Source organism: Sipha flava, unplaced genomic scaffold (genome assembly GCF_003268045.1).
Source record: "Sipha flava isolate LNK unplaced genomic scaffold, YSA_version1 492_pilon_pilon, whole genome shotgun sequence".
NCBI lineage: Eukaryota > Metazoa > Arthropoda > Insecta > Hemiptera > Aphididae > Sipha > Sipha flava.
The window spans coordinates 186,584-213,384 of NW_020273323.1; the positions used below are offsets into that span (position 1 = coordinate 186,584).

Sequence of the window (26,801 nt, forward strand, 5' to 3'; positions counted from 1 at the left end):
GCGGAAAATCAACGGGTTAGTCTTTATTAATACTGAATATAATGAATATTTTTTAATGATCTGGTATACAAAGTTACTATTCTGATTTTTTTTTAAAACTGTAAAATTTAATTGAATTTTAAGTTAATAATTTAGTTAAAATAAAATAAAAATTTAAGTTAATCAAAATATTGTTTAAATGTGTATTTATAAACAATAAGACCTGTAAGTGTCACGGGCGACCCTTCTAAGGATGTGAAATTATATATTATATGTTTATATAATATTTTTCTAAGTTCATATATTATATAAGCTTGGAAATATAGATTTACTATCTAGAATTTGAAGTAGATATTCTTCATTTAAAACACGTTCTTTCATATTATTTGTAGGATAAGATTAAAAATATTCAAGAATTATATTTGTTCAAAGAGTATTCTATGTATTCTATGTCATCATTCTATTTTTGTCCAACCGAGTAATGTAATGGGCGTTTATCTAATAGTGGATGAGGTTCGAGGTACGACAGTGGTCGGCGGTAATGTGTAACCACTCAAACTTCCCTCTCCATATCGCTGTTTTGATACCAACCCGATATCGAGTACACGGAAAATTAAAGGTTTTAATATTTCTAATAACTGTTTAATTAATTAGATTTTTGAACTTTAAGTGGTTCATCTTCATATAAAATACTCGCATTAAAAAAGAAGCTACATAAATTGGTTCAGTACAACCTCAGATATAACTGTCATAAAAATCGCCTATCCTTATACCTAATATAATTAAAAAGTTAGAAAGTTATTCAACAAGAGTAAATGAGGTAAACGGAAAAGTTTGAATGTCATATAAAATGTTTTGACATCAAAAAAAACGAAAAAATAATAATATTGAAAAATTAAAAGCAATTGCATTCGTTAAATCGTACTGAAACCCTTGTTTAGTTGGATAGCTGGTGTACTTTTCTATACCTCGCAATAATGATATACTATGTTGTTACTATTCTGTATTTATCCGTACAAACAACTAAAAAAAAAAAAATTCATTATTATCATTATTCAAAGAAATCGCGTGCAAACAGTTCTGTTCTCGTCCGGACGTTGAATATAATAGGCGCTGTACTGCCGTTATAAACGCAGAGGATTCGTATGGGGGAAGTTGTTACCGCCGCCGTTGTTGAATCGAATTAAACCGGAATTAGATATAATCCGACGGGATGAATGGGATTACGCGTGCATCGCTAATGGTCAGGCCCCGCAGCATCTTCGTAGTATAGTAGTAGTACTAAGTAAAATAGCACTGCGTCTAGTGATGTGTGTGTGTATGTGTGTGTGAGTGCGATAACAACAGACGAAAAACTAAAGAGTGCTAAGAGGAAAGACAGATAGAGGGAGAAAGAGAAATATCCATTTTTTCACTCCACTCCCGACTGCGTCAAATTGTATACTGACGTTTTATCCCTTGCTTTCTATTTTTTTTCCGTACCCTCTCACGACAAATATGATGTATGAGAAACATTATATATTATATAAACGAGGATTTGTTCCACTACATAAGGACACGTGTTAATAATATTTATTGTTTAATCATCGTTATTTGAAATTATATTAAACTGCAAAGTACCCAAACCGGATATTACTGGATATATTTGTTCCCTTACTACATTGTAGATGATTGATGCAATTACTGAGTATTGAAACAGTTTTATTTTTTGAAGACATTTATATGCACAAGAACCATTCACGGCATGGTAACAAAGGTATATTGTTTCTGTAACTCGAATGTTACTTTTTTAAATTCATCGACTAGACACGTCATCATTTATGAATTTCGTGTCTGACATATTATTTACAAACATTAATAACAATTTAAGGTCATCTTGTTTTACATGATCAGTTTCATTTTCTTACGAACGCGTTTTTTTTACGCGATATTAATTATTTTTTAGGTTAATTATTAGTAACTGATGTGATTAATGAATGGTTCAATTTCTTTTAAAGTTATGTAATTGAATAAAAAATAATTTAGAATCGAATGTGACGTTTAACCGTGAACCAAATTCATTCGGACAATAATTTATTTACAATTTATGTAAGTTTTATAGAATTTTTCTTATACCTTAAATTCAGAGGTATATAAAGAGATTATCGTTTACGCTATGAGCCACTTATTTTTTTGTTATGTTTCCTTGCTGATTTTGCCAATACTCATTTAAGATTATTGTGATCAATTTCTATCACACATTGTTTCATCACTCAAGGATTTATTGAGTTAATTGTTTACATTATTTTCCCAAGTTATATTATTTATTAGATCCTGTTCAGTATCTTAAATTATATTTTTTCAATGTGGTCAATATACATAATTTAAATAATAACGTTGTTGGGTATTGTAGTTTTTATGTGTGCTTAGAACATGTTTATGTGTACCGACTACAAAAGTAACTATGTTCTTTATTACTGTTGAATACGGCAAAGTTCCTATAAACTATTGCTTTAACTTTCTATTCGTTTATATTTCTTACACAATAAGTTGTAACAGTGCTTATAAAGTATTAATAAGAAATGGATAATTTCTATCGTAACGTATTACATTTTTAACTAAGAAATATCAGAAATTTTGGTCGAAATTTTTAACGTAACCCTTCATTGGAAGACTGTAATTACATATTTTACTGTGCGACTGTGTATATATATATGTAACTAAGTATAAATGCGTATGCGTGTGATTACTTTTTTTTATTGATTAAAAGGAGATATACAATCTGTGGTGAAGTTACACAATTAGCAATTTTGATCATTAAGATTAATAGTGATATGAATGTTTGAATAGGAAGAAGTCCATCGGCTACACTTATAATATTACTTAAAATATATTATAACATTTTTTTTTTCGCGATCTCATGAAAATAGAACATTGCTTTGTGCGAAGATTCATACCGAAGTCGTATGTATACAATTCCCATTGATGATTGTGACGAAATTGAGCAAAGGAAAATTTGTTCGTTTATTAACTATTCGTATTTAAAGGAGATTGCGTACGGCGTATGTATACGGAGCATCATCGGAATGTGCTCATAAAACGAGAGTGTACCGAAAGAATGAAAGACAGAGAGAGAGAGAGAGAGAGAGAGAGAGAGAGAGAGAAAGAATAAATAGTTCATTACAGATATCTACACGGTATAATACGTACATGTATTTAAAATATTATACTGGTACAGGTATTGGAGCGTACAAAGCTATTGTGTTACGGGGCACGAGCACGCGATGGGAGACGGCGCGATATCCCTTTACAGTCGGTCGGTTTACGATGAATCCCATGTTGATCGACAGGACAATTACATTGCCGTTGGCGGGCATATTGGGGGGCAGCACGTGCAGCAGCAGCGCTGCGCCGCCACCGACGACGACGTTCCGTAAGTAGTCCGATATTAAAGATTGGAGAGGCCGTGTTTACCCGGAAAAGGGGTAGATTAGGGTTGGAAAACCTCGTGTTTACACACACCGTTCGCGTTTCCCCATCCTCCCCACCCCGCCACACCAGCAGACACAACTTTCCGACTAACCGATTTGCAGATATTGCTTGTCTGCTCTGTGCATTCGCTCACTGCTCCCGTCGTTCATACCGTACGCGCGAGTGTGCAGAACCGTTAATACGTTGTATTGGCACCGGCGTGTACGGATCGAATATCCAAACGTAATTGCTTTCGTATTTCGTTAACACTTATTGGTATTTACTACGTGTACGTACGCGAGTCGACCGTGCGGCACGATGTGAAACCGTACGTAAGAAAATCACACGTTATCGACATTTTTCTTTTCATTTTTACTAAACAACGTTGTACATTTCCCGGTCCCGTCGTCGTCGTGGAATACGACGTTCAATCCGAAATAATATAATATATTATGGACGGTCGTGCGCGAATCGTCCGCATCGTGAACCCCGTGACAAACGCACAATAGCAATAATAATAATAATAATAATAATAACAATAATAATAACGTCATCATAAAGCACGATACAATATACATGTACAACGCGTTATAGACGTCGACCGGGTTTTACGGTGAACGACTTTAAAACCCGTGACGGGGTGTAGGCCGAAAGGAGCAGTGAGCGGCACCAAAGTCCCCGTATCCATTTAATCTTGCAAATCGGTTAACAGGGGTGTGAAGTGGATCATGACGACAATTTCCATCCAACACCCTTGTTTATCGCCGTATAGGACTCGGGCATTGTAATGAAACTCCCGACGACGATCGACCTACGTCGGTTATACATATGATATAATATACCATCAATTGTATTCTATCATAAATATATGTACGAGTATATATTAAGTATACACGATTGGCGTGTGTGGGGTATGGCTTGTGAATTATGACGTGGAATACTAATAAACTACGTGGTACGAGCGAATATCGAGAAGATGTTGCATTGTCGCAACATTATACGGTTAGGTTAGCATTAGTACAGGACGGTATATTGTACGTACATAATATTCGTATAAAGCTGAAAAAACCAAATGTTTCGCTTACAATAGTATCCTTGAATTGTAGATTAGAGTTATATCTGATTAAGTAATTTTGTGTGCCATGAAAAAATAAACGGTGACATTGTCATTGGCACTGCACAATCGTAAGAGATAATAATTAATATTTTATAATTAGGAGATATTTTTAGAAAAAACAGTGAATCATAATGCGCATGATTAGAAATAATTGTTACGTAATATTAATGTGAAAATTATCTTGTTCACATTTGGTGCTATATCGTTTCCTGGTTCTGATCGTGTAAAAAATGTTTTTTATTAGTTTTTTTTTCATTCTTGTAATATCTTATCGATTTTCTTACCTCTGCAATCGAATGTCGAACTATTACATATTGCTATTCATGAGTACTCAGAGTTGAAGATACCCCCAATAGGGATAATGGCACTATAACCGTTAAAATAATATACCCTCTGCAATATATTGTTATCTTTTTTACTGAAGTCTCTATGTCGTATTTTTAAGCATACGAAAACCGTATTGCAAGTGAATGGTACATATTAATATAAATTACTATTCGAAGAATGGTTTTTTTTTTAACCAGTTTTCACTTTCCGATTGATTTAATTTAATTTAGTTGTATTCGTGATTTAAAATGACTAGCGACCGTGTTTCTGGTAATACCATTAGATTGGCCGATCTAATTTTCCAAAAAAACTTTCCTAGGCTAGAACAATGTGTATTGCGAATAACTAATCATGATTTTCGTATTATTACGACACTCAAAATACTATTTCTTTTGGTTAATAATACTCATGATTTCATCCGTGTTCATATTTGTATGAAATAATATCATCTATTAAGTACATGATATTTTAAATTTATATTAATGTTATATTAAGCCATCTGGTAGCTATGGTATAAAGAAATTAAATTAAAATAACCTTTAATATCTAAAAGTATTTCAGCTAAATTAATACGATTAAAGCGGATTTTCGTTTTCGTGAAACAATCAAAGATTTCACCCGTTCCGTGGACGTAATGAATACACGTATCCAATACACGAGTACCTATAAGTTTAAGCATACTGGACATCCGTCTACTGCAGTCGTTCAACGTGGCGAAATCGTAATATCCAAACTTCATATCATTATAATCGGTATAGCATTATCGTTCACTCGGATCGCGATGAACTGAACTGAAAACAAGTGATGGTTATATGCAAAGTCACTACGAATTAAGTCTTCTGAAACTCGTGCATTTTCAATCTAAATGGTAACGTTTACAAACAATATACTAGATGACGTAACACTTTATATATATACAACATATATATCTACATCAATCAACTATATTACATTTACTGTAATAAATGAGTGTGTGTGTGTGTGTGTGTGTGTGTGTGTGTTTGCACATGCATTCGGTTTCTTCGGCACCCTTCATCGTTGCAGCAGCAAAGCGGACCGAGTGAATACCGTAAACGTAAGCGAAAAACACGCCGGTGGTTGATGCAAATCGAGTTAAAAATACCCGCTTTGTTTGAAAGGCGACGCGGCAAACGGTTAAACAGTGGGCGGCGGCGAACCCGAATGCAAATGAGGTTATGAAACATTTACGGTTATAGACGTGGGGCGGTGAATCCAAGTGGGCGGCGAAAGCGTTCTGGGAGTATATATATATAAAACTGTAAAGCTTCAGCAGCCTACCTAGAGTTCCGATGAAATCCAACGACTTTACGGGACGAAAAATCGAAAATCTTTTTAGTCGTATATTATAGGCTCGCACGTTATAATGCTTTACCGTACGGCATACGGACGGTCGGACGGTGGGGGAGCAACAGGAGCGCATGTACGTAACAGGAAACTTTGAAATTTAAAGCGAAGGATATCTGGTCGGACCCGGTCGATAGCGCACACAATACGACGAAATCTACTTAACGATAACGCGATTATAAAACGTGAATTAATTCGATCATTTCTTCGGCAGCACTGTTGCATATTATTATACACAAATACAGTTGGGGTTCTATCATACTGAATGACGAATGTGTCACACTGATGTCCCGGGAACACACGTTGCTTCACGTTAGATTTGTGTCTAAACTGTAAGAAAAAAACCAGTTATCATCTGTGCGCCCGTTCTTCTTTTTCGACCGGTTCTCGATTTAAACACGACCGTCGATAGTATTATTAATTTTTAATTAAATTAAATTTTTTTATTATTTCATTATTTATTATTAATTGTTTATGATTGATTTTAGAGTGTAAAGACATGCCATTTTATTGTTTACATTAGTGGTCATTAGTGGTGCCTCTACGCGGACGTAGAAAATAAACTTTGCTTGCATTAAACTCGATAAAAACATGTTTTCGACAGTAGAATATTATTGATTGTTTTGAAACCTTGTTTTTATTACGCTCAATGAAAATTATTACTGTGACGTTTAGTGGATAAACGAATAGACACTTCTGTTTGCACCAGAATTCCACGATGGTCAAACTTGTACAATATACTATAGTAACCACGCCGTGTGCCGGTTCATATTTTACCGATCGATCGCCGTTGTACATTGCAGCTTCTGAAACCGATCGGTTTTAACGGTTCGTCGAACATTGATATTTTATCCGTAAAAAATAAAAACTCTTTAGAAGGAAAAAACCGACGGCGATTCCGGTATCAAAAATAAGGGGGTTTGAAATTAATAGCCTTTATTGCGCTTGCGTCCCCTATATACGAGAAGAAAAAAAGGGATTTATTGTATATTTCTCTGTATTTCTCTGAGCGCATTATAATACGTACATGCACACACACATTATACACAAGTATATAAATACTCGGACGAGATGAATTCGACTACAAACTATTTACAAAATATAAGGAATGTATTATATATAATATTATATAATATATACAAATGCCCAAATCGATATCCATTGAAATTTAGAAATATAGTCAATTGCAAGTTCAAAACGTTTCATTCATTTACAGTTCGAGAAATACAATTGAAAATGTCATTAATGCTTACACGATCGCTTTAGCAGTTGGTATTATACATTTGTCAAATTTGTCACTTTCAAAATAATTATGTTCACATTATACTAATTAATCATCGCACACCGATTAATAGTTTTAAATTTTATTTTATTTCAAACATGTCTATTATCGCTATTAATTTTTACACGACAATTATAATTATATACTTATAAAATCATGTATCACGTACATCATGATAATATAATTGAAAATAATATTGTTTATTTTTTGAATTCTGTGACATTCGATCTGTATAATATATTGAACCCATTACTTCTGTAATTGGTGTTCAGCAGATTCACTAGATCCATGCAAATGAAAAAAAAAACATTTTTTATTAAGCTGTAAAATACCGTAAACAATCAAAATTCAAAACTATAGGAGGGAGCAACGGAATACGTACTCTATTTTACGAGAAACACACGCGTTACACGACACTGTAATTCGACCGTAAACTCGTTTCACGTGAACAAAACCCTGCACTCGGTCAGTATAAGCGCATATTCTGTAGTAATATATCGAGTTATTGTCACGTTTAAGAAAAATACAGTATCTTATATCTACCGACGTTTTTAAGTGTATAAGTATTTTTTACTAATCAAAAACCACTTTTATCGCGTCGTGTTGCCGAAAAAATCTATAAATGCTCTGTATGGCATATTTTTGTAAAAAGACATTTCTCTACTAACAAACGTCAAAAATGTCCGTACGTATAAAGAGGCTTCTATAAATCGTTAAAACTGTTACCTTATAAGAAACACTCTATCCCACTCATAAATAAATATGACTCAGGTGACTTGTTCCGTAATGGTGTATATCACGTAAAAACACGCATTTGGACGAAAACGTTGGAACCGTCGTGATAATTTTTTGCGGTGGGTTAGGATGTTTTCATTTTCCAAGCGTTAAATGCGAACGGAAAACCGTGAGATTTCTACCGGCTCGACCCACATGTTTTGGTGGCTACATGCAACTGTTTTTTATACTGAATACGCTACGGCGATCACGGAATTCTATAAATAAGTATTATCCGAGTACGACGTTAATTCGATAATTTTCGTTAGCACTCGGTCGAAATTTCCGAAACACGCGTTTTTGTAATAATAATTATTATAATTATTATTAAAATTATTGTCTTTTCAAGCCGATCATGAACGCCAAAAATCTATGATTTTATTTGAGGTGCCTGATCTACAAACATTCGAGGGGACGGGGATGGGCTCTATTAGTAGAAACGTATATTTTGTTTATTTTATTTAGAAGATTATATGAAGATCTCTGAAAGTTTTGTCAATCCAGCGCTCTGAAATCTAAATTTCGTCCTAAACGTTTTGATATAATTTTCAACTAGGATTTCGGGATTTAATACTAAAACTTGACAATGTGCCTTTAAAAATTGTTTAAAGGATTATATTTTAATATATAAATTTCAAATTGGTGGTTGGTTACAAATGATTACAAATCGGTTATTAATATTTGAGAAAAAAAATTACGAGATTTCGATGGGTTGGCGCTGCAAGACATCCGGAATAGCTGATATTTGGTTTTTGCCTTACAACTTCATTATAATAAATTTGGCCACCGACGGGTGGTCCGCTGGTGACGGACATACGAAAGGGACACGCATTTTAATTGGATCGCTCCACGTACACGCACAAGCACGTGATGACCGACCGGACGCTTTATCGTTTACACACAATACATATATTATAATACACAACTCGTACCAGTGTACACGGAGTGTAAAATATTTCTAATCGGACGTCGCTGACTGACGAGCATTGTCGAGACTTTCGACTTTAATCATCGATGCAGTCGGTCGGTCAAAGCGCGCAGGGTATTCGGTCGCCGTCGGCCTTTGTCCCTTTGATGCGGCAGTGTGTACTACGTGCGACCACTCGTCCTACTCTCCATTGGCACGCGTCCGACCGTAATTAAACCGCACCACCACCGCCACGAAAACGACGAGTCGGCTTGACCAAAAACGACTGCTCAGCGCACTATTATACTATCATTCGGGTATAAATGCGGTTTGTGCCCAGTGACGAAATTCCCATTTATGACCAAATATTGCGTTTAGATTTTTGCCGTCCGGACGATTTTTAACCATCCGGCTTGCGCTTAGATCAATCAACTCTATGCTGAAATTGCGTATCGATTTCAGGTAACCTATAAAATGTTCATGCACTCAATCAAATAATTTACTGTTTTTAACGTAGTACAACACTGCTGTTGTCTATCGGAAATGCTATGATTATTTCAGACATTCATTATGTAGGTAACTGTTTAAAAAATATGATTGAAGAATCATTGCGAAAATCTATGCGAACGCGTATTGCAGTTTTCACAAACTTTACATACCTCAGCGCATAACAACAGCTTTCTTAATGCCATTGTATGATTGATTTTAAAAGCTTATCTTCTATACTCACTAGATTTTGAAAATTTTTTTTGAATAACAATAATCTGAATACAATTGCATGTATACTTATTTGTGCATATACACGATTTGTGAAAAGTACGGATCTAAATTGTTAAAAATGTTTTCTGGTTTGCCGAACCTAAAAATTAATTCGTATACTCGTAATTACGGATGCGTGTGATCAAAATATCTGTATACATAGCATATTTCATGTATATTATTCGAGCTGCACTCACTGCATCGTACGTAATTTTCTTTTTCTTTTTTTTCATTAAGTATTTTTCGTTTTCGCACGACTTACATATTTTATTTGTTTTAGTTCTTCGCCACGTGCAACATTATGTAATCGAATTACGCGGCCGCGGACAAATGATTGATTCGCGCGCGATGATGACTTTTTCACGAGCGATTTTTATGAATATTAAACGCATTAATCACCAACCCTCCCCTACTCATGGTGGGAGGGGAAGCAACGAAGACTTGTGGCGGGAGGTGGCTCAGCCGAACGGCGACGCAATTAGCCTGATGAATATCGGTCGTGTACGCCACTGTTGGCGCGGCTACTGCGATGTTTTTCGTAATGAAGAATGATATGGTACCCACGAAATGTTACCACTCGCGTTCGCCTTCGTGTTATTAATAATAATCGTGATTACCGAGCTATTTCGTCGACCGTATTTTGGTCTTCATGCACTGTAGTATTCGCCATCTGTATGTTGCGCGCGCCTACGATGATGTGACTTTTACGGTTCTCGTGGACCGTGGAGTACGGGGTGAGGGTTAGCGGGAAGGAACTTACTTATCGACAACGTTGTTGTCAAGTTTTCCTTCCCCGTTCAAGATTATTATGTAGTAGAAGTATGTATAGTAGTGTACAGTGGTTTGTACACCACAAAGGCTAAATTATAATATAAAACAAAGATCGATCGACGAAAGAGCTGATGACGCGAGATCACGTACGCTATCGTATCATCTATTGTGATTCATACATTATATTATCGCTTACGTTACCTGTTTACACAAAGACGCTGTGTATCGGCAGGAGAGTCATTTTCGATCAACCCCTACTTCCCTATGATACCGTTACTACCGCACCGTTTAAAATCCAATTGAGTTTATAAACATGTAATGTGCATATAATGTATATCACCACAGCTTTTGAAATCGACGGACAACGTATTCGTTCGAGGTCGTCTGCGGTGAAATGATTTGATGACGCGCGTTATAATATAATATAATATGTTTTCCGAATGGCTTTTAATTGTCTAAAAACTCTAACGGTTTATACAGTGGTTTCGCTTTCAACGATGTCTCGCTGTACAACGATTGGATCATGCACTTGCCGACCCGGTAGTCGAGCAAACATTTTCCGATTTGTTCGCACCGCACCACGTCTTTTTCCAATCGATACCAGTGCTGGCTGTCGCAACTGATTTGCACCGTATGAACGGTCTTACCTGGTACAAAGAAAATAAACAATAAAAGTTATCCTGCAACAAGTGTATGATGGTTAAGTGTACATGGTATTACTGAAGTAATAATAGAGCATACCTATTCGAATTAAAAAACATAATTCCTCGGCGACTTTGCCGTTTTCGCCAAATTGATATATATTCAAGTCGGACCAATCAATGTTGGTGTAGGTGCCGTCGTCGTTGCTGATGAATCCGAAAAACAATCTAAACGTGACATAGTACGATCAAATTGTGTACAATAAAGTATGGAAAAGGAACGAGAAAACCAAGGTTGAGCAAGTAGACTAATTTTTTTACTCGTTCAATGAAGTTAATCTAGATTAGTACAGGAGTTAAGATTAAAGTTAAAAGCTACTACTTTTTTTATTAAATTGTTTTATAATACAGTATTAACATATACAAGCACAAAACATCAATAAAAAAATGTATATGCGTATATACACAAGTATATTTATATATTTTATTTTGATTCCTATTGAAATATAGGTATAGTATAATTATCACTTGTATTTTTAAATTTATTAAAACATATAATGCACAAATGTTCAATTTCTGGAATTTAAATTAGGAAAAATTAATTGAATAATAACTGTATGCAATGGAAGAATATTAGCTCTTAAAGAAAAATAACTAAACGTCACTTAATTGTACCTTTTAACTCGTTATAATTGACAAATAACTCACCTAGAAAACGTTATTTTGTGGCATACGACAGTGATCACAAGTGAACAGCCGTCGTCAAGGAATATAGTTACGTAGAAATATCTGTGCATCGCTGAGAAATTCCTTATCTTACCTGCGGAATACGGAGTTTCGTATATCACGTTAGGATATTAGGCGTTAAATTGATAATGTTATTTTATTTTATTTCTTTACCGAAGCTCCTGTCTCTTAGCGTCATTGCGTTACGAATTTCAATTATATTCCCGTTGATCTCGACGTTCGCATTTAGATCGCCGAATTGTTCCCAATGCACCACGTCGTCTTTAGACCTAAAATTACGTGCCCATATCGTGCAGGTATTACAATGAACTATTTTTTTCGTCGTAACATGCATTTTATTGTAATATTATCGTTACCGATCCAACAGTGGCTCGGCGAACTTTCTCCAGTTCTCCAGAGCGAACGAATCAGCAAACGACTCGCTGCTTAAGTCTCGGTTCAGTAACCACACGTCACGTTTGCTCTTCCAATCGGCATTTATCTTCACGCGTACAGTATTTTTCGGATCGTCTACAAATCTATACATCCAAAACGCATTTACGCGTTAATATTGCATTTATAGTTCGTAGACGCACATTAAGTATAAAACGTGGGTGTATTAAACTTACTTATGTTAAGATAGCCCGCGGGTTATTTTTACCCCCTATACGTAAAATATTTGAATTTTAAAATAAAATCGTAAGTCTTAACATTGAAGAAAATCGAGGTTAAATCATAAAAAAGTAATACGATTAATCTAATCCGGGAATATCTTGTGCAGTGCTGTTAATGTTGCGTAAAATCACTCACTATTTCGTTGAAATCATAAGATATTAATCTCATATGTACGTATTATTTTTGCATAAATTTAAGTGTATTATATAGTATTATTAAATAAATAAAAAATAAAAATAATCTAATAAATCCATTCTCATAAACGTAAAAACAACCCTTTTCAAACAATATATTTAGCTCAAAATAAACTGGGGGTAATAATTGATGATTTTAATTTTACTCTTGAACTCAGGTACCCCTGTATGTGTATCAGGGGTGCTATTTTATACATCGTGCGTTTTACTTACGTCATATTACCATGAAAGGTAATGAACCACTGTCGGAGAGGTTTGCTCATCGTCAGGCTGTATTCGTCTAAAGCGAAACCGTTCGCACTGTTTCCCTTAGTATTTTCCATGGAATTCGGGTACATCGGAGTGGCCAAGCGCCCAATTCCCGGAATCTATAACCAAATAATTCGAACATGCTGTGGGGGTTGTACGTTCTGTGTTTGTAGACACGCTTATCCGGGAAGGGATTCTATCCTAAAATTAATTAACGCGACGAAACGTAGGTGTAGTGATATTGAATGTACGTGTACCTACTGAAACCATCTGATAAGTACTTAAAATTTGTTACGTATCCTTGTTACACATATATTTAAACGTATGCGTACCCATGACTTGGGGGTTCAGATCGGAATTGAGTCAAATGGTAAAAGTAATAGAAAAAATAATATTGAACACAAACCGTTATTCGTTGAGTTTGAATTAGCTGTAGTACTAATCTAGCTGTTGGGGGAAAAAAAAGATAAATATATTTATTTTTTCATACAACTACCAGTTTTCGGGTACGAGAAAATCAATTATTTATAAAGACTGAAAAAAACAATTTTACAGTAGCGATTATTGTTTTCTCAGCAATGAAAAGTATTTACTTTTGTCAATAAGTGTGTTTTAAAGCTAACATGGTTTCTATTTCATTAGATTTGAAGACTGCATTGTTCGGCAGTTGATAATAATCCATATTTTAAGTCAATCTCACAAACATTTTGATTATGTATGAAATGTAGGCGACATACCTGTACATACACGTATCCTATTGACATTTTGCAGTTCTTTCGTCTGTCGAGCGCTAGTATGATCCATTTGCTGTCGGACGTCGTGCCACCTATCCACGTGGCATCATACCCCTCGACAAGCATTACATTCATTTAGCATAAAAAATAACGCGTATCATAATGTGTATAATTAAACTTACTACGACATCGTTCAGCCGATGAGGTCCGTCGTTGTCTTCGGGTCTGCCGTGTTTGGAATGGATGTCAAAAATACGTAATATTTTCTGGCGAATAAAAATAATAATATAATACAGTGTCGAGCGATCGAAATCATTATTACGATAGCGGTATTGTTCCAATATGTATTCTATTACCGTTGAATACATTGTTCAAAAACATTTTGCTCTACATACCTTGACGGCGGTAAAAAACCAGTAGTATATCGTGTATTTAACGTTGTACCAAGGTCCCGGTAATTTGTAATAATTGAGAAAAACGTCCGATTGATGTACCATTTTCAACGACAAAAAAATCCTTAATTGTTATTGTTAAAATATTCACAAACTTCTCGAGCGCTACGATCGACGTACACGCGTTTATCTGATACGCGACGTGACTGAACATAGCGTTATTTAACCTTTCTAATGCACTTCAAAACCACTGTAAATCGGAACACTTCTACGTCCGATAACGGAATGCATATCGATCACGGAGTGTTATTACACCGCAATCATATGTATACGAACAATCTGGAGATGGTTGTTTAACTAACGTTAGAATAAAACGTTCGCTCGTTGGACGGACATTTGTGTAAAGTCAATACACGGTTTCGTTGCGCAATCGGCAAGGCTTTTTTTTTTCATGTGCACGCCCGTGCAGCAGCAGTACACAGTGTACACGCGATAACGCGTTATTTGTATTACATTAAATCGTACGGCTTATTGTGGTGTTTCCGAGTGTGCACGCGTTATGTGCGCACGAGAGGAAAACTGATATCGACGAGACGCGCAGTGCGATTTGAAAAGAGAAAGAAAGTGTATACATTTTTTCCGTTTGTAGCTTAAGTGGCTTATTTTCGGAAAAGAAACGTGATTGCGACGCTCCATCGAGGATGAACGCACTGCTTTTTTTCCCCTACCCTCCTTTTGCCGCCTTGTATATTCTCGCCGGTCTAATTCAATATTTTACTTTTCCTCGCCGCCACTTTATACAAATAAAAACAAAATCGTTTGATAAACAATTTCGAATGGAACCAGTCTTGCAGTAAATATATTCTTGTCGTCCTCCGTCCGAGCACGCAATTTACATATGCAGCGCAGAAACGACCGCGTATTGCAGAATTATCATACTGGTCCCGATATCTATCGCCACTGTCTCGCGTATTATTATTATTATTATTTGTCATTATTATTTACCATCGATACACACAGGCGTTGACCGAGTGCATCGCCAGACGGGCTGACAGTAAAATGCGTATAAAATCAATTCGATCTAATGAAATTGGAACCGAAAATGTCGATTTCGTCCGGAAAGAATAGAGAAAACCCTAAACGATTTCATTGTGCACCACGTGTAGTGGAGCTGGAAAGTTCTATACACCGCCTATTGGCTGGAGGATGCACGATTTCTAATCGATACGAGACTGCGTGTATCACGACGTGAGCGCCTTCCAGCCCTTCCGTCTGCCGTAAGTATATAAGGAACAACCGGAATTAATCACGCTAATGGGTCCGACATCATTATTATTATTATATACATGTACACCCTCGTCGCAGCCGATGAGTCGGAAAACAATTCCTCGTCCCGGTGACAATAAAACGGCAGAAGGGTTGTTTCCTGACTGCAGAACACTCTGGCCCGGCAACGACGACGGGGTCGTTGACAATGGTCCATGAAGTCAAAACGTCAATGTAAGGAGGCTCCAGCCTCCGATGGTCGAGATGGCGATAGATATATGATATACATAGAAAGCAAATACCAAAGTACACTTTATGTAGGCGATAATTAAGTGTCGTCTCGCCACGCCAAAGAGGATATGAATACAATAATTATTAATATACAGCGTGACAATCTTATTTTTACATGGAATATTCGCCATGACAAACGAAATTAGATGTATACGTCTAGATGGCCAAGAACGAATTCTAATTATAATCTTGTATAACGTTTAAATATTTTATCACTATATAACCTCGTACAGAAACTATAAACAATCTATACAAAAAAATCAATATTAATATTTAATTTTAAAACTATTTTATTTTCTATGGTCGACTTTTGTATAAATTTAAAAAGTAAAAATGTGTTTTATTTTATTTTGCAGTTTATAAAATGCTAGTTCGGGGGATTATTACGATAAAGCTAATGTATGTTAATTAAATCCATTTGGAGAATAAAATGTCCCGGAGTAATTAACTATCAAACGGATTTAAATGGAAATAAGAAAAGAACGGATAATGATTTTTATCTCTTAGTAAATAACGTTGCGAAATCGGAGAAGGAAGCCTAAGGGAAGAAGAAGAAAGTTTTCACAGATAAATGAGCTGAAATACGAAATCAATTATCATACGCTTCACTCCCGAGGGAAATCATTGACATACATAATCTTTCGGTGACAAAAAAAAAAAAAAAAAAAGGAAAAAATAAGAAGAAGGGTATTACTCGATGCTTGTAATCCCCAAACATTGAAAAGACCGAGGATTGAGCATCTTGTCAGCACATCGGCACAACAAATAGGATTTTGCGGTAAACTCTCAATCTTCTTCGTAATATACATTCATTTTTTCCTTTATCAAACATGTTCAAAGACAAATCTCTTTGAAATGTGTTATACCTTTTGGGAAGACGTGTGCTCACGATGATTCGTCTCCTGCGGTTTTTATTGAAGTTTATACAGCAAAAAAAAAAAATCTACATCATATAATTTATATACATAAAAGCTTGGCAATAAGTTTTTGATAATGTTTTAGAAATTTCGAGATTAGTGAGTTATCATCGTTAAAAAAAAAAGGATCGTTTGTAAACGATAATAATCTCCTTAAATTCATTCGACCGTTATTTTATGACAAAAGTTTTCGTCAAATAAGCACAAAAACATCAGTATATTAAATAATTTCCGAATCGGTTATATATACACAATTACCGATTTTATTTTTTTGAGGCACTAACTTGCATAAAAGTTGTTCCGTTTTTAATACGATAACGACCGAACCGTCGTGATAATAGTATTACCATACAGTATAAAAACGTGAATTGAATTATATTGCATTATAGACGACGGCTTTGGAAAATAATTAATTGAATTACGGATCACAACTGACGCGATGTTCCAAACGAACGACGTCGAGTATATACAATACACATAATATATATACAATTTTCCAGTCAGATTTTTGAAATTTGTCTTATCATAGGGACTCATGTTAAAATGTTATCCGAAACGTCATGCTGTAACAACGATAGTATAAATTCATAGCAAAATTGTTATCGTCACCATATTTTGTATAAGTATTTACTATGATTTTTACCATAACCACTAAATCGTTGTTAGGGGATACGGTGTATTTTATTCGTTTGAGTAGTGCACAAGACATTACAACACATGTGCCAATGCATACTTGCTTAGCGTATTAGTATGTAAATTCTTCATCAACAATGACGAGTACGACGTAAACCGGGATGACGTTTTGAATTTTATTATTCTACAAAAATCACTTCGGATTTTCAGATTTTTCGATTTTCGTTTGACTTCCGAAACACATAGCACACATTGGCTCCTCCCGGATGGCCGACGAGTGTAATGTATACGAATAATACATATATATATATATATGGAGAGACTTTCACTGTACACATTTTGATAGTTTGAATTCAAAAGATTAGTCTGAAGATTTTATCGGTTCGTGCTTGCAAGTATACGAACGGGGGGAGACAATAAATCCTTTTATGAAGTCTACACACTGCAGTGGCCAGTTCACATGGTAGGCTTTGCGCCGGTTATTTTCCAATCGCCTAAGGGGACAACCGCACGCGCCTATTGTGATCGGCGTCTTTCTTCCGAAATCTCGGGTTCGCGTCGAGACATATTCTTTATATTCGCCATCTCGTCTTAGCCTGGGCCCTAGTCGTTCTCCCTCCCCCCTCCAACCATTATTTGATATTATTTTCTTCGCTTTTGCGTGACGACATTAAGTTGTCTATACATATTGTATTACGCACGCGCAGTAATTTTTACTGAACGGAAATCTGGGCTCAATAAATGTATGACCCTTTTGAGTCAACGTTTCTACTGAAAATCGGAACCATGCAGCAACTCCAAACATCACTTGTCTGCCAACTTTTAAGTCGTCATTTGGAGATTTATTATTTTTTATTGGTGAACATTTGACCACTTACAATATGTTATCAATACTTGTATAGGTTATTGTAATCAGTTTCTATAGACGTAGTAATGTTTATTTATTTAAAGTTTTTTAACAACCAAGGTTAATTTTGCAACTGTTGTGTTACTAAACGATTAACAGAATACGATGCTTTAAAGTACGCTCTGGATTTAAAGTTTCATAGGCCGAATATGATAGTACGGGTGCGTATATGCGAGTTCATGATCGTTAAATATATATGGATCTATAAGTAAAATAATCATTTATTTACGATTTTATTGGAAAAAAACCATACTGCGTAGGTAAAAAATCATTCAGCGAAAATTCATAATACAGACTTATATTTTTTTACATTTTTTTAAAATATTTTAAACTAAAATATATAATGAAGGATTTGTTATGAGTACCTATTGTTAGTTCAGTTAATAATCATTATTATAAAGTTTAGTTATTTTAGTTTAATCATATATGCTGAGTATTTTGATATTAAAAAATAACAATTATAATACACTAAAGATTATAATTTAGCTTTTAAAGAGGTTAAAAATTGAATAACTTACGTTTTCCTTCGTGTTATTTCCTATAGTTTTTGTATGTATACGATGTTTATCTACTATTCACTTATGGGTCTTGAGTTTTTATTTATCGGATGTTCTATAACTTGTCTGAAAAAAACCACGATCAGGAGTAAAGGGATTTATTTCGTTTATGGAGTATATGGCTGTATGCAGCAGTAATCTTGAGCAGTTGTTTATGTCTAGAATAGTGAGTTAATTCAATTGTAGTGATTATCATATCATCGTTACAGTGCAAACAGTATAGCAAAATACTATAACGTACTAAAAAATATATTTTATAGATCTATAAGTGTACGATCGTCCCAAATAATGATTAGCTTTTACTTGTTTGGAATCAACACATACACAATTTTATCTTGGCTTGTACAGTTCTACGTTTATCGAATAAATTATAATTTATTGAAAATAACTAAAAATGTAAAACTATTTTTTTGAGCTGAGACTCTAAAAAGTAAAGATATGAAAAAAAATATATATATATATAAAATTACATTTAAACAGTATGGTTGGAAAAACACGAAATAATTAGATAGAGCGACATAGCATGAGTTATTTTTATTTTCTGAAATAGCTGTAGCGTATGATCGGTTTGTACTTACACCTTTTAATAGTCGTAGTTACTTGTTTTACACAGCGATCCGTGACATTATTTGTAATTTATTGGGCTACGGGGATGACTTGACTGACTTGACAGACGCTGTGGTACATAATGTTTCAATTGAACATCCTCCGCATGTGCTCGTGCTAGTTTGTCTCGTCGTTGTACGATTGCGTTCATTGCGCGTGATATTGTATTTCGTTTCGCCCGAGAAAGGTTTTTATTTTATTTTTTTTGTTATTTTACTTTATACTTGCTGCGCGCGTGTATATATTTATATACATATATGTATTTAGGGACCAGAAACCAATATAAACCACCGTCGAGTGTATTACGCGGCTTCCTTTTGTGCCGTTTTAATATTCGGCAACATCCCCGGGAACGGCGGCGGTTCACTCGTTCAGTCAATAAGCTCGGGCAAAGATTTAATAAACTTCACCCGACGCACACGGCAAAAGGACACGCCAGCGTTACTATATGTATATAATATTATTATACTACTACTACTACTACTACTACTACTTCACTGTACTATACACCCTACGTCACCCGTCCTACCCCCCTGCCGCCTGTAAACATTATTATTATGCTCGCGGTCTCGTCGTCGTTCCGTGTATATATTTGCCTTTCGCGAATTACCGAGTAAAATTGATATCGTTTGAAGTGCGAGTTTGTCCCGTCGATATTCGGGGTGTTTTTTTTTTTAATTCACTGGGGAGGGAAATAACGCGCGTGCACCCGTATTATAATTATTCAAAAATATATGTACACAGTATATCGAAAACCGTTTAAAACAGTTTCAACATAGGTTAGTGTAAATGTAACCGATTATATTTGACATAACCCGGTACTTAACGGAGAAGATGGTCAACTTTTCGACTACAATTCGATTAAAATATTATTATTGTATAACGCGGTGGTCGCGACAATGTTAATAAGATTTGTATCGCTAACAGTTCATCAGTCAAGTGTAACTTATATCGGTTTATTATTATTATTAATGTATATAATAGTAACACGCAAAGTACACGTATCGAACATAAATTCTGAAATGCTAAAAGCGCGAATTTGAATTCCTCTCGGACGTTTTCATGAATTCCCACAAGGATCCAGAGGTCTCGTTTTCCTTTTTCCGTTTTCCTACTTCCGTCGTTAAACGTGTGCATTAGCGCTCGTTTAAAACTAGGAAAACAGAACGTTTGCAACACACTTTGTAATCGTGAGCGAACGGGCTGAACGAAATACTACGCGATAATATTTTTAGACCATTTAGTGTGTAATATCTATCTTGACGCGTCGTTCGTGTATTATTGTGCATGATCGATGGAGTATATTGGTAATCTACTCTCGGGATACAAAAGCGACTTGATGTCGACGGATATTTGCGGTCAACAAACAAAACTGCCCTCATCTCGGTACCAATATTCCAGCCGACCCTCGTCTTAATCCAGCTGCATCAGGCTTTGTAGTATACCATACAATATAGTCGTCGTCTCTTTTCGGGAAATAAGCCGTTAGTTGCCAGTGTATTTTATACAGCGTTCGGATACGGACGATTTAGTGTTTTTTTCCCCATTGCCGTTCCTGCACTACCGTCGTGTTACGCAGAATATTTCATTTTGAAATATTTACCGAACAGGCCACTATGTCCGCATAATAACTACGAGTGGCTATTGCCTAAAATCTATGTACCGTATACTTTTATCGCTTGTAATTATCTGCACCCGATACATAAATATTATATTAAAAATATTGCAGTAGAAAATTGGTAGGTTTATGAAATTAAAGTACACTAACGATTATAATGTATAATATTATTCGAATTTTAATTTAATTGAATTTATATAATATATATATTTTAATAAAATAATAGATAATACCATCGACGTAAAAATATATAAATATTGATATTACACGTCAAATATGAGTCGTCGGTTGTAAAAATTTGCATTAAAATAAAACGGACTTATTTGTTAAGTTTCGTTAACATTGTTGTGTGGGGTACGTTTAACTTGGGTGCGCACTTGGTCACCGCTGTTCTGGTCGCAAATGCAATATCATACCGTTCGCGGTATTACCTGTGCAACGATCGGTTGCGCGGATCGCGCGCCCGGTTAATTGACTGTTAGGATATGGTTTGTTTTCACCGGAAGGGTTGGTGAACAAAGGATGACGACGATTAGTACGTAGTGAAAACGAGGGCGCTAAGGAATATTATACGCGTATTAATTTTTAATCGTGCGCGAAAGCCGACGGACGTGCACACGCTGTAGTTCCACCGTGTAATATGGTACGGTCACTCGCGGCGCTGCTGTATTGTTAAATATCGAACGTTTCGCGCTAATTTCGTCGAGGGCCTTATGCGTCGGATATCGAATTCGGAGTGGCGCGCGCGCGTGTGTATAGGTACTTGAAAGGTAATAAAGAAGGGCTGCGACTGGGTAAGGCACGTTGAGGATGATACTGTACATACATATGTATGTATATATATAAACGTACATAATATAAGCACTTTTAGAGACGCAGGTATGCCCGAGTGTACACGTACGGCAATACCCTCTTGTGAAAATTCCCAAGGGTGATTTTGGCGGACGCGCAGGAACCGAAGCTGCACAGATTGTTAGCGGTTATCATACTATTCCCCCCTCCCCGTCCCACTTGTCTGCGAAACCGACGCGACTATAGGTCGCCGTGCGGTAGTGCGGACGCGATGACAATGAATTTTTCATGTCCGCACATTTTATGCCTGCCACCGTATTGTTATTTCTGATAATATAACCGATGTAATGAGTTACGCATTACCGACGTCATCGGATTTTATTTGCGATTTTCAACGTCCAATTACCCGAGGGTTTTATTGATTCCAGTTGATTTATTCATCCCTCGTTTTCTCGTATTAATAATTGCAGTTATCGCGTGTTACGTAACCGCGAATATTATTTAAGAATTGTTGTTTCTTTTGTTTTTTGACTACGTTTAAATCACTGTTTAAAGGGTGACCGTCGAGTTACTCTATATAGCATCTCAAAAGGTTGTACTTCATGTATGGGCATAGCATGAGAAATTCACGGATGAGTTCAATTTCTTCCAAATGTATAGTAAGCATTAAATTATCCATCAACTATGCATCGTTTGTAGTTTAAATTTTTCAAATCGTTTTGAAATTTGGTACTTTTTTCTGCAAATTTTTCCTGGAGTTGAATACAGTATTCAGTGACCGGTCATATTTTTTATGCGTTTATAGTGTTTTAGACTAGAAGAGTTGAATTTGCATTTGATTCAAATGTCCATCAAGTCAAAAGCTGGCATTGCGTCAATGATTTAATAGCAATGAGAGCGGTAGAAAGACCCGTCGTGGTTGTTTGAAAACGAATTATTTGTAATTCGGTACCTTAAGTTTATTAATAAATGTTGTGTTTTTATTATAACTTATTGTTTGATTATATGAACATGTTATATGTGTCCAAGCGTTTAATCGTTCACATGCATTCAACTCACTCCAAAGATATAGTGCGCGTAAAAAAGCGATCAAGAATCCATTTCCAAATAATCGCTTTAGAAAAAGAAAAGTCTTTCAATTGAAATCAGTTACTCGTAAATATTGTTGAAATAAATGTCGCCGATGAGCACGCCAGGCTCAAATGTTTAATGACACCTAGGGAAACTTAAGTTTTGTCTTCCCTTACGTATAAATTATGTATTATATTTTTTTTTTTTACATAAGCAATACTAAAATAGAACTGCAACAATATAATAAACTAGATTTATTTATATATATATACTATACGCATTGTTTCTTAAACTTATGGATACTGGATGGGCCAGTAAATAAAAACGCGATCGCTTACAATATCGTTACGTACGCTGTAATAAATATTTCATTATTTATTTGTATCGTTATAAAGCAACGTGTGGGCATCGAAAACGCGAAATGAAAAAAAAGTTGAAATCCGGATGGGGGTAAATGCGTGTGCTTCACCTCGTGCACACACTAACGCGCACAATGAGTGGTGGTATAGTATATAGGTGTGTTCTTGTATATAGGGTTTGTTTATAAAAGCCATTTACTTCGGTCGTCAAACGTGATAAATTCGTCGTAATAAACATCATGTCCTTTCTCTTACGGGCCGCGTTGACGAATGACGGTGGTCGGGGATTGGGAGAGGTCCATTTTCTCGGACTCCGGAAACACCTTGCGATGGAGGGTAGCGGGTACAAGGAGAGGATAATAAAGAGAAATCGACGGCGGTAGCGGTCACAAGTTCAGATTAGGACGTGACAGACGTCGTCGTTGTCACCAACTCGCAGCCTTTTCCTCCTTCTCGTCCTTCTCTTTCCTACTGTATCACCCTCTCTTCGTTATAGTTTCCTTTGTCCATCCCTCCTCGTCGCGGTCAGTCATCGCTGAACACAGGAGGAGCCCGCGCGATTTTTGTTTCGCATGAGCGTATATTATTTATATATATAAGAGTCCAAAGCCCTTCGCGTCATCAATCAAACTGTCATTATTGACTCTACGGGCCGAGTGTGTTGTTGGCTTTCTTCGTTCCAGCCGCGTCGAAATCCCTTCCAGCGACCGGATTGAATTTCGATTACGTCGTCGTTCCGCATACGGTTTACTTTTACACCCACAATATATATACATATAAATATATATTGCACGCGTATTAATAAAAGTCATCGTTTTCTGCGACGCTTCAACTGCGTCGTTAAAAAAAATACATGTCGCAGTGCGATGATGATGACGAAAAAAACCATCGCTGCTGAATATTTTGTGAACACCGTGTTCGACAGTTCTTCAGGTACTACTCCAATACTATCACCGATTTCTGTTAATTTAATGTACACGTTTCGTTTAAATATGATCTATTTAAGTACGATGAAGACCGGGGGGCTTCGATTAAATTAATTTGCATTTATAATATTATTAATTCGCAACGAACTACTACGAATCAAGTATCTTTGCACACTCGGACATACGATGAAGTGGTTGAAAATGTTCAACCATCGATTATACAGTGCAATTAACAACTAAGTTTGGTTGCAAATAAATTCGGCCAACGAGATTGCTGTATTCGGCGCGGACCACACGGTGATGGTGGTATAGTATATTGTTTCCCCAACTGTTATCCAAATCGATACTATTATACGAGTATAATAATCGTATATATACACAATTAATAGTATATAAAATACCATCATCAATATGGTCCTAATCACGTTTTTTATTGTTGTACAATGTTTCTGAGCGCCTTCAAGAGGTCTTCGTTCGCCCTTTGCACCCGATAAATTAATCCGTAGCTCGCATATAATAATACCCACGTGGTATGATAACGGTCGATGAACAATTTAACATACAATGAGACAGTCCACCATCATGCAGTCAATCATGCATCAAGTGCAGTTATCGTCTTATCGTCGTTATACGTATATTGAATTTTGTTTCCACACTTTTTAAGTTCTGTGGACTCACGTAAGAAAAATAACAGTTTTTGGTGGGGTTTTTCGATTTTAAAAAATGTATAGCTTAAAGTTTTTTAATTCTGATTTAGTTCAACACATTTTAAAAAAAAAAAAACTTTCGTAATAAATATAAAATTACTGTTCTATCATTCTTTGAAAAAAGAATTTCAAGAACAATAAATTTTATTTAGCTAAGATTTTAATCTTAAGTGACTTTAAAGCTGACCTACGAAAGTTGGTACGTTTACACCGTGAACATTTTGAAAAATTATTTGACAATATTGATTGAACCTACCTTTTAGATTTATATATTAGAGATGTTAGGGGTACCCGGTTATTACTGGATAACTGAGTACTCGTTGTCATGATTGACACTCAGCCCTTAAACGGTATCCGGCATAACATTGCATTTTTACTTGGCTTTACCTGGTACTTGGTATATTGAAATTTTTATTTGAATAATACTTAATAATCGATATATAATCAAATTTTTACCGAACAAATTTCTGTTATATATAATAAAGGATTTTACTAAGTTTAGTTTTTTTGAATAGCATTTTGATCGTCACATAATATACTAAATTAAAACTAAAATATCATCTATAAGTATTTTCATGTATGTAGTGCTCTTTTTTATAAAAAATTGAAATTTTTAATTCTATTTCTACGTAAAAATAATGATTATTTGTATTTCAAATGTCGAATATTCTATTTACATTCTTTCATATCCGTTTAGATTTTCTGTTTACACTTTTTAGGTACTGAAGACAAAAAACAAAAAGCAATCGAAATTGAATTGCATTTTTTCATTTTCGAATGTTTTTCATACTTAATTTTTATTTTCATTTTTTGTTCATTTGACATTGATTTATTTTTGCGAACTGTGATATTTATGTATATCATAAAATATTGATTCGGCGATTACGAAATTAATGTTTGATGTAGTTTTAATAAATGCCATTTTCGATTCGTTAGTATTCCAATGTTGACTCTGTAGATTGTTTTTTTTTTTTTTTAACATAAATTTGAATTTCAATAATACTATCACCAGCGATGTCGCGTTCATATAAATTACTGCATAGTACAGCGGTTTATGTAGGTGCACATATTGTACAGAGCGAACGTCGTTCTGTCAGCAAAGTTGTCCGAAAGCGAACGTAGTTCGTCTGTTGTTTTCGATGTAGGAAAATAAAGGGGAGAGGAAAAAAACTAAATAAAATTACTCCGTATCCGAAGAATGCATGTGCCTCTATACATTCGGAGGCAGAAGGATCGTCGACGCCGCGACTCCACGGCGTTTGCGGAAATTAATTGAATTGCTACCATTGTGCCGCCGACACCCCCATTTAGGTTTTTAATCACTCGCGATGTGTATATACACCGCACCGAACGATACCGGGTATTCGTCTGGCCGCGACGTCGAGTGGGCTCGTCGGAGGTGCGCGTGTACACATCATAATACTGCTTGTACCACCTACCTTATACACAATTTAGTCGCTGCTTTTGTGCTCCGTACTATTGCTCCGCGCTCGTTCCTGTAGACGTCTTGCGACACATCTATAAATAAATATAATACGTATAGGGTGTGTCTTATATCCCACCATTGCATGCAGTGTTTTTTTTTTTTTATATTTCCATTGATTGCGTAACCGTAAAACGTAATTTCGAGGAGACGATAAAATACATTTGTGTGTGTGTGTGTGTGTGTGTGTTTCAATTTTTCAAAGGACCACCGTTTTTCTTGAAAAACTTTGATTTTTCAGTTGTATACAAACCAAAGCGAAATCACCTTTTGTTTTTAAACCTAACAATCGTTATTATTTTTAATGAATTTCAGTGGTGTTTATT

The 26,801-nt window shown here is 35.5% G+C and overlaps 2 protein-coding genes across 2 annotated transcripts in view; one reads left to right on the plus strand and one right to left on the minus strand.

Annotated features, from left to right (window-relative positions):
- The window catches only part of LOC112690182 (vesicular glutamate transporter 1-like), a 74,859-nt gene that overhangs the window by 35,827 nt on the left and 12,231 nt on the right, over window positions 1–26,801 (plus strand). The window lies entirely within an intron of this gene.
- On the minus strand, window positions 11,162–14,567 carry LOC112690184. Its single transcript, XM_025564138.1, has 9 exons — window positions 14,346–14,567; window positions 14,133–14,216; window positions 13,954–14,064; window positions 13,181–13,335; window positions 12,476–12,637; window positions 12,273–12,388; window positions 12,081–12,192; window positions 11,473–11,600; window positions 11,162–11,378 (listed from the first exon to the last, which is right to left on the minus strand). The coding sequence occupies exons 1-9, from the start codon at window positions 14,445–14,447 to the stop codon at window positions 11,179–11,181; spliced, it is 1,170 nt and encodes a 389-aa protein (XP_025419923.1). The 5' UTR covers window positions 14,448–14,567; the 3' UTR covers window positions 11,162–11,178.

Bases quoted from the DNA above. Each gene is read 5' to 3' on its own strand.
- LOC112690184 (XM_025564138.1), bottom strand. From the start codon at position 14,447: ATGGTACATCAATCGGACGTTTTTCTCAATTATTACAAATTACCGGGA. The intron at 13,336-13,953 runs GTATGTCGCCTA...ATTTGGTTATAG, and splicing joins TAGGATACGTGTATGTACAG to ATTCCGGGAATTGGGCGCTT. The intron at 12,389-12,475 runs GTAACGATAATA...ACGTAATTTTAG, and splicing joins GCCGAGCCACTGTTGGATCG to GTCTAAAGACGACGTGGTGC.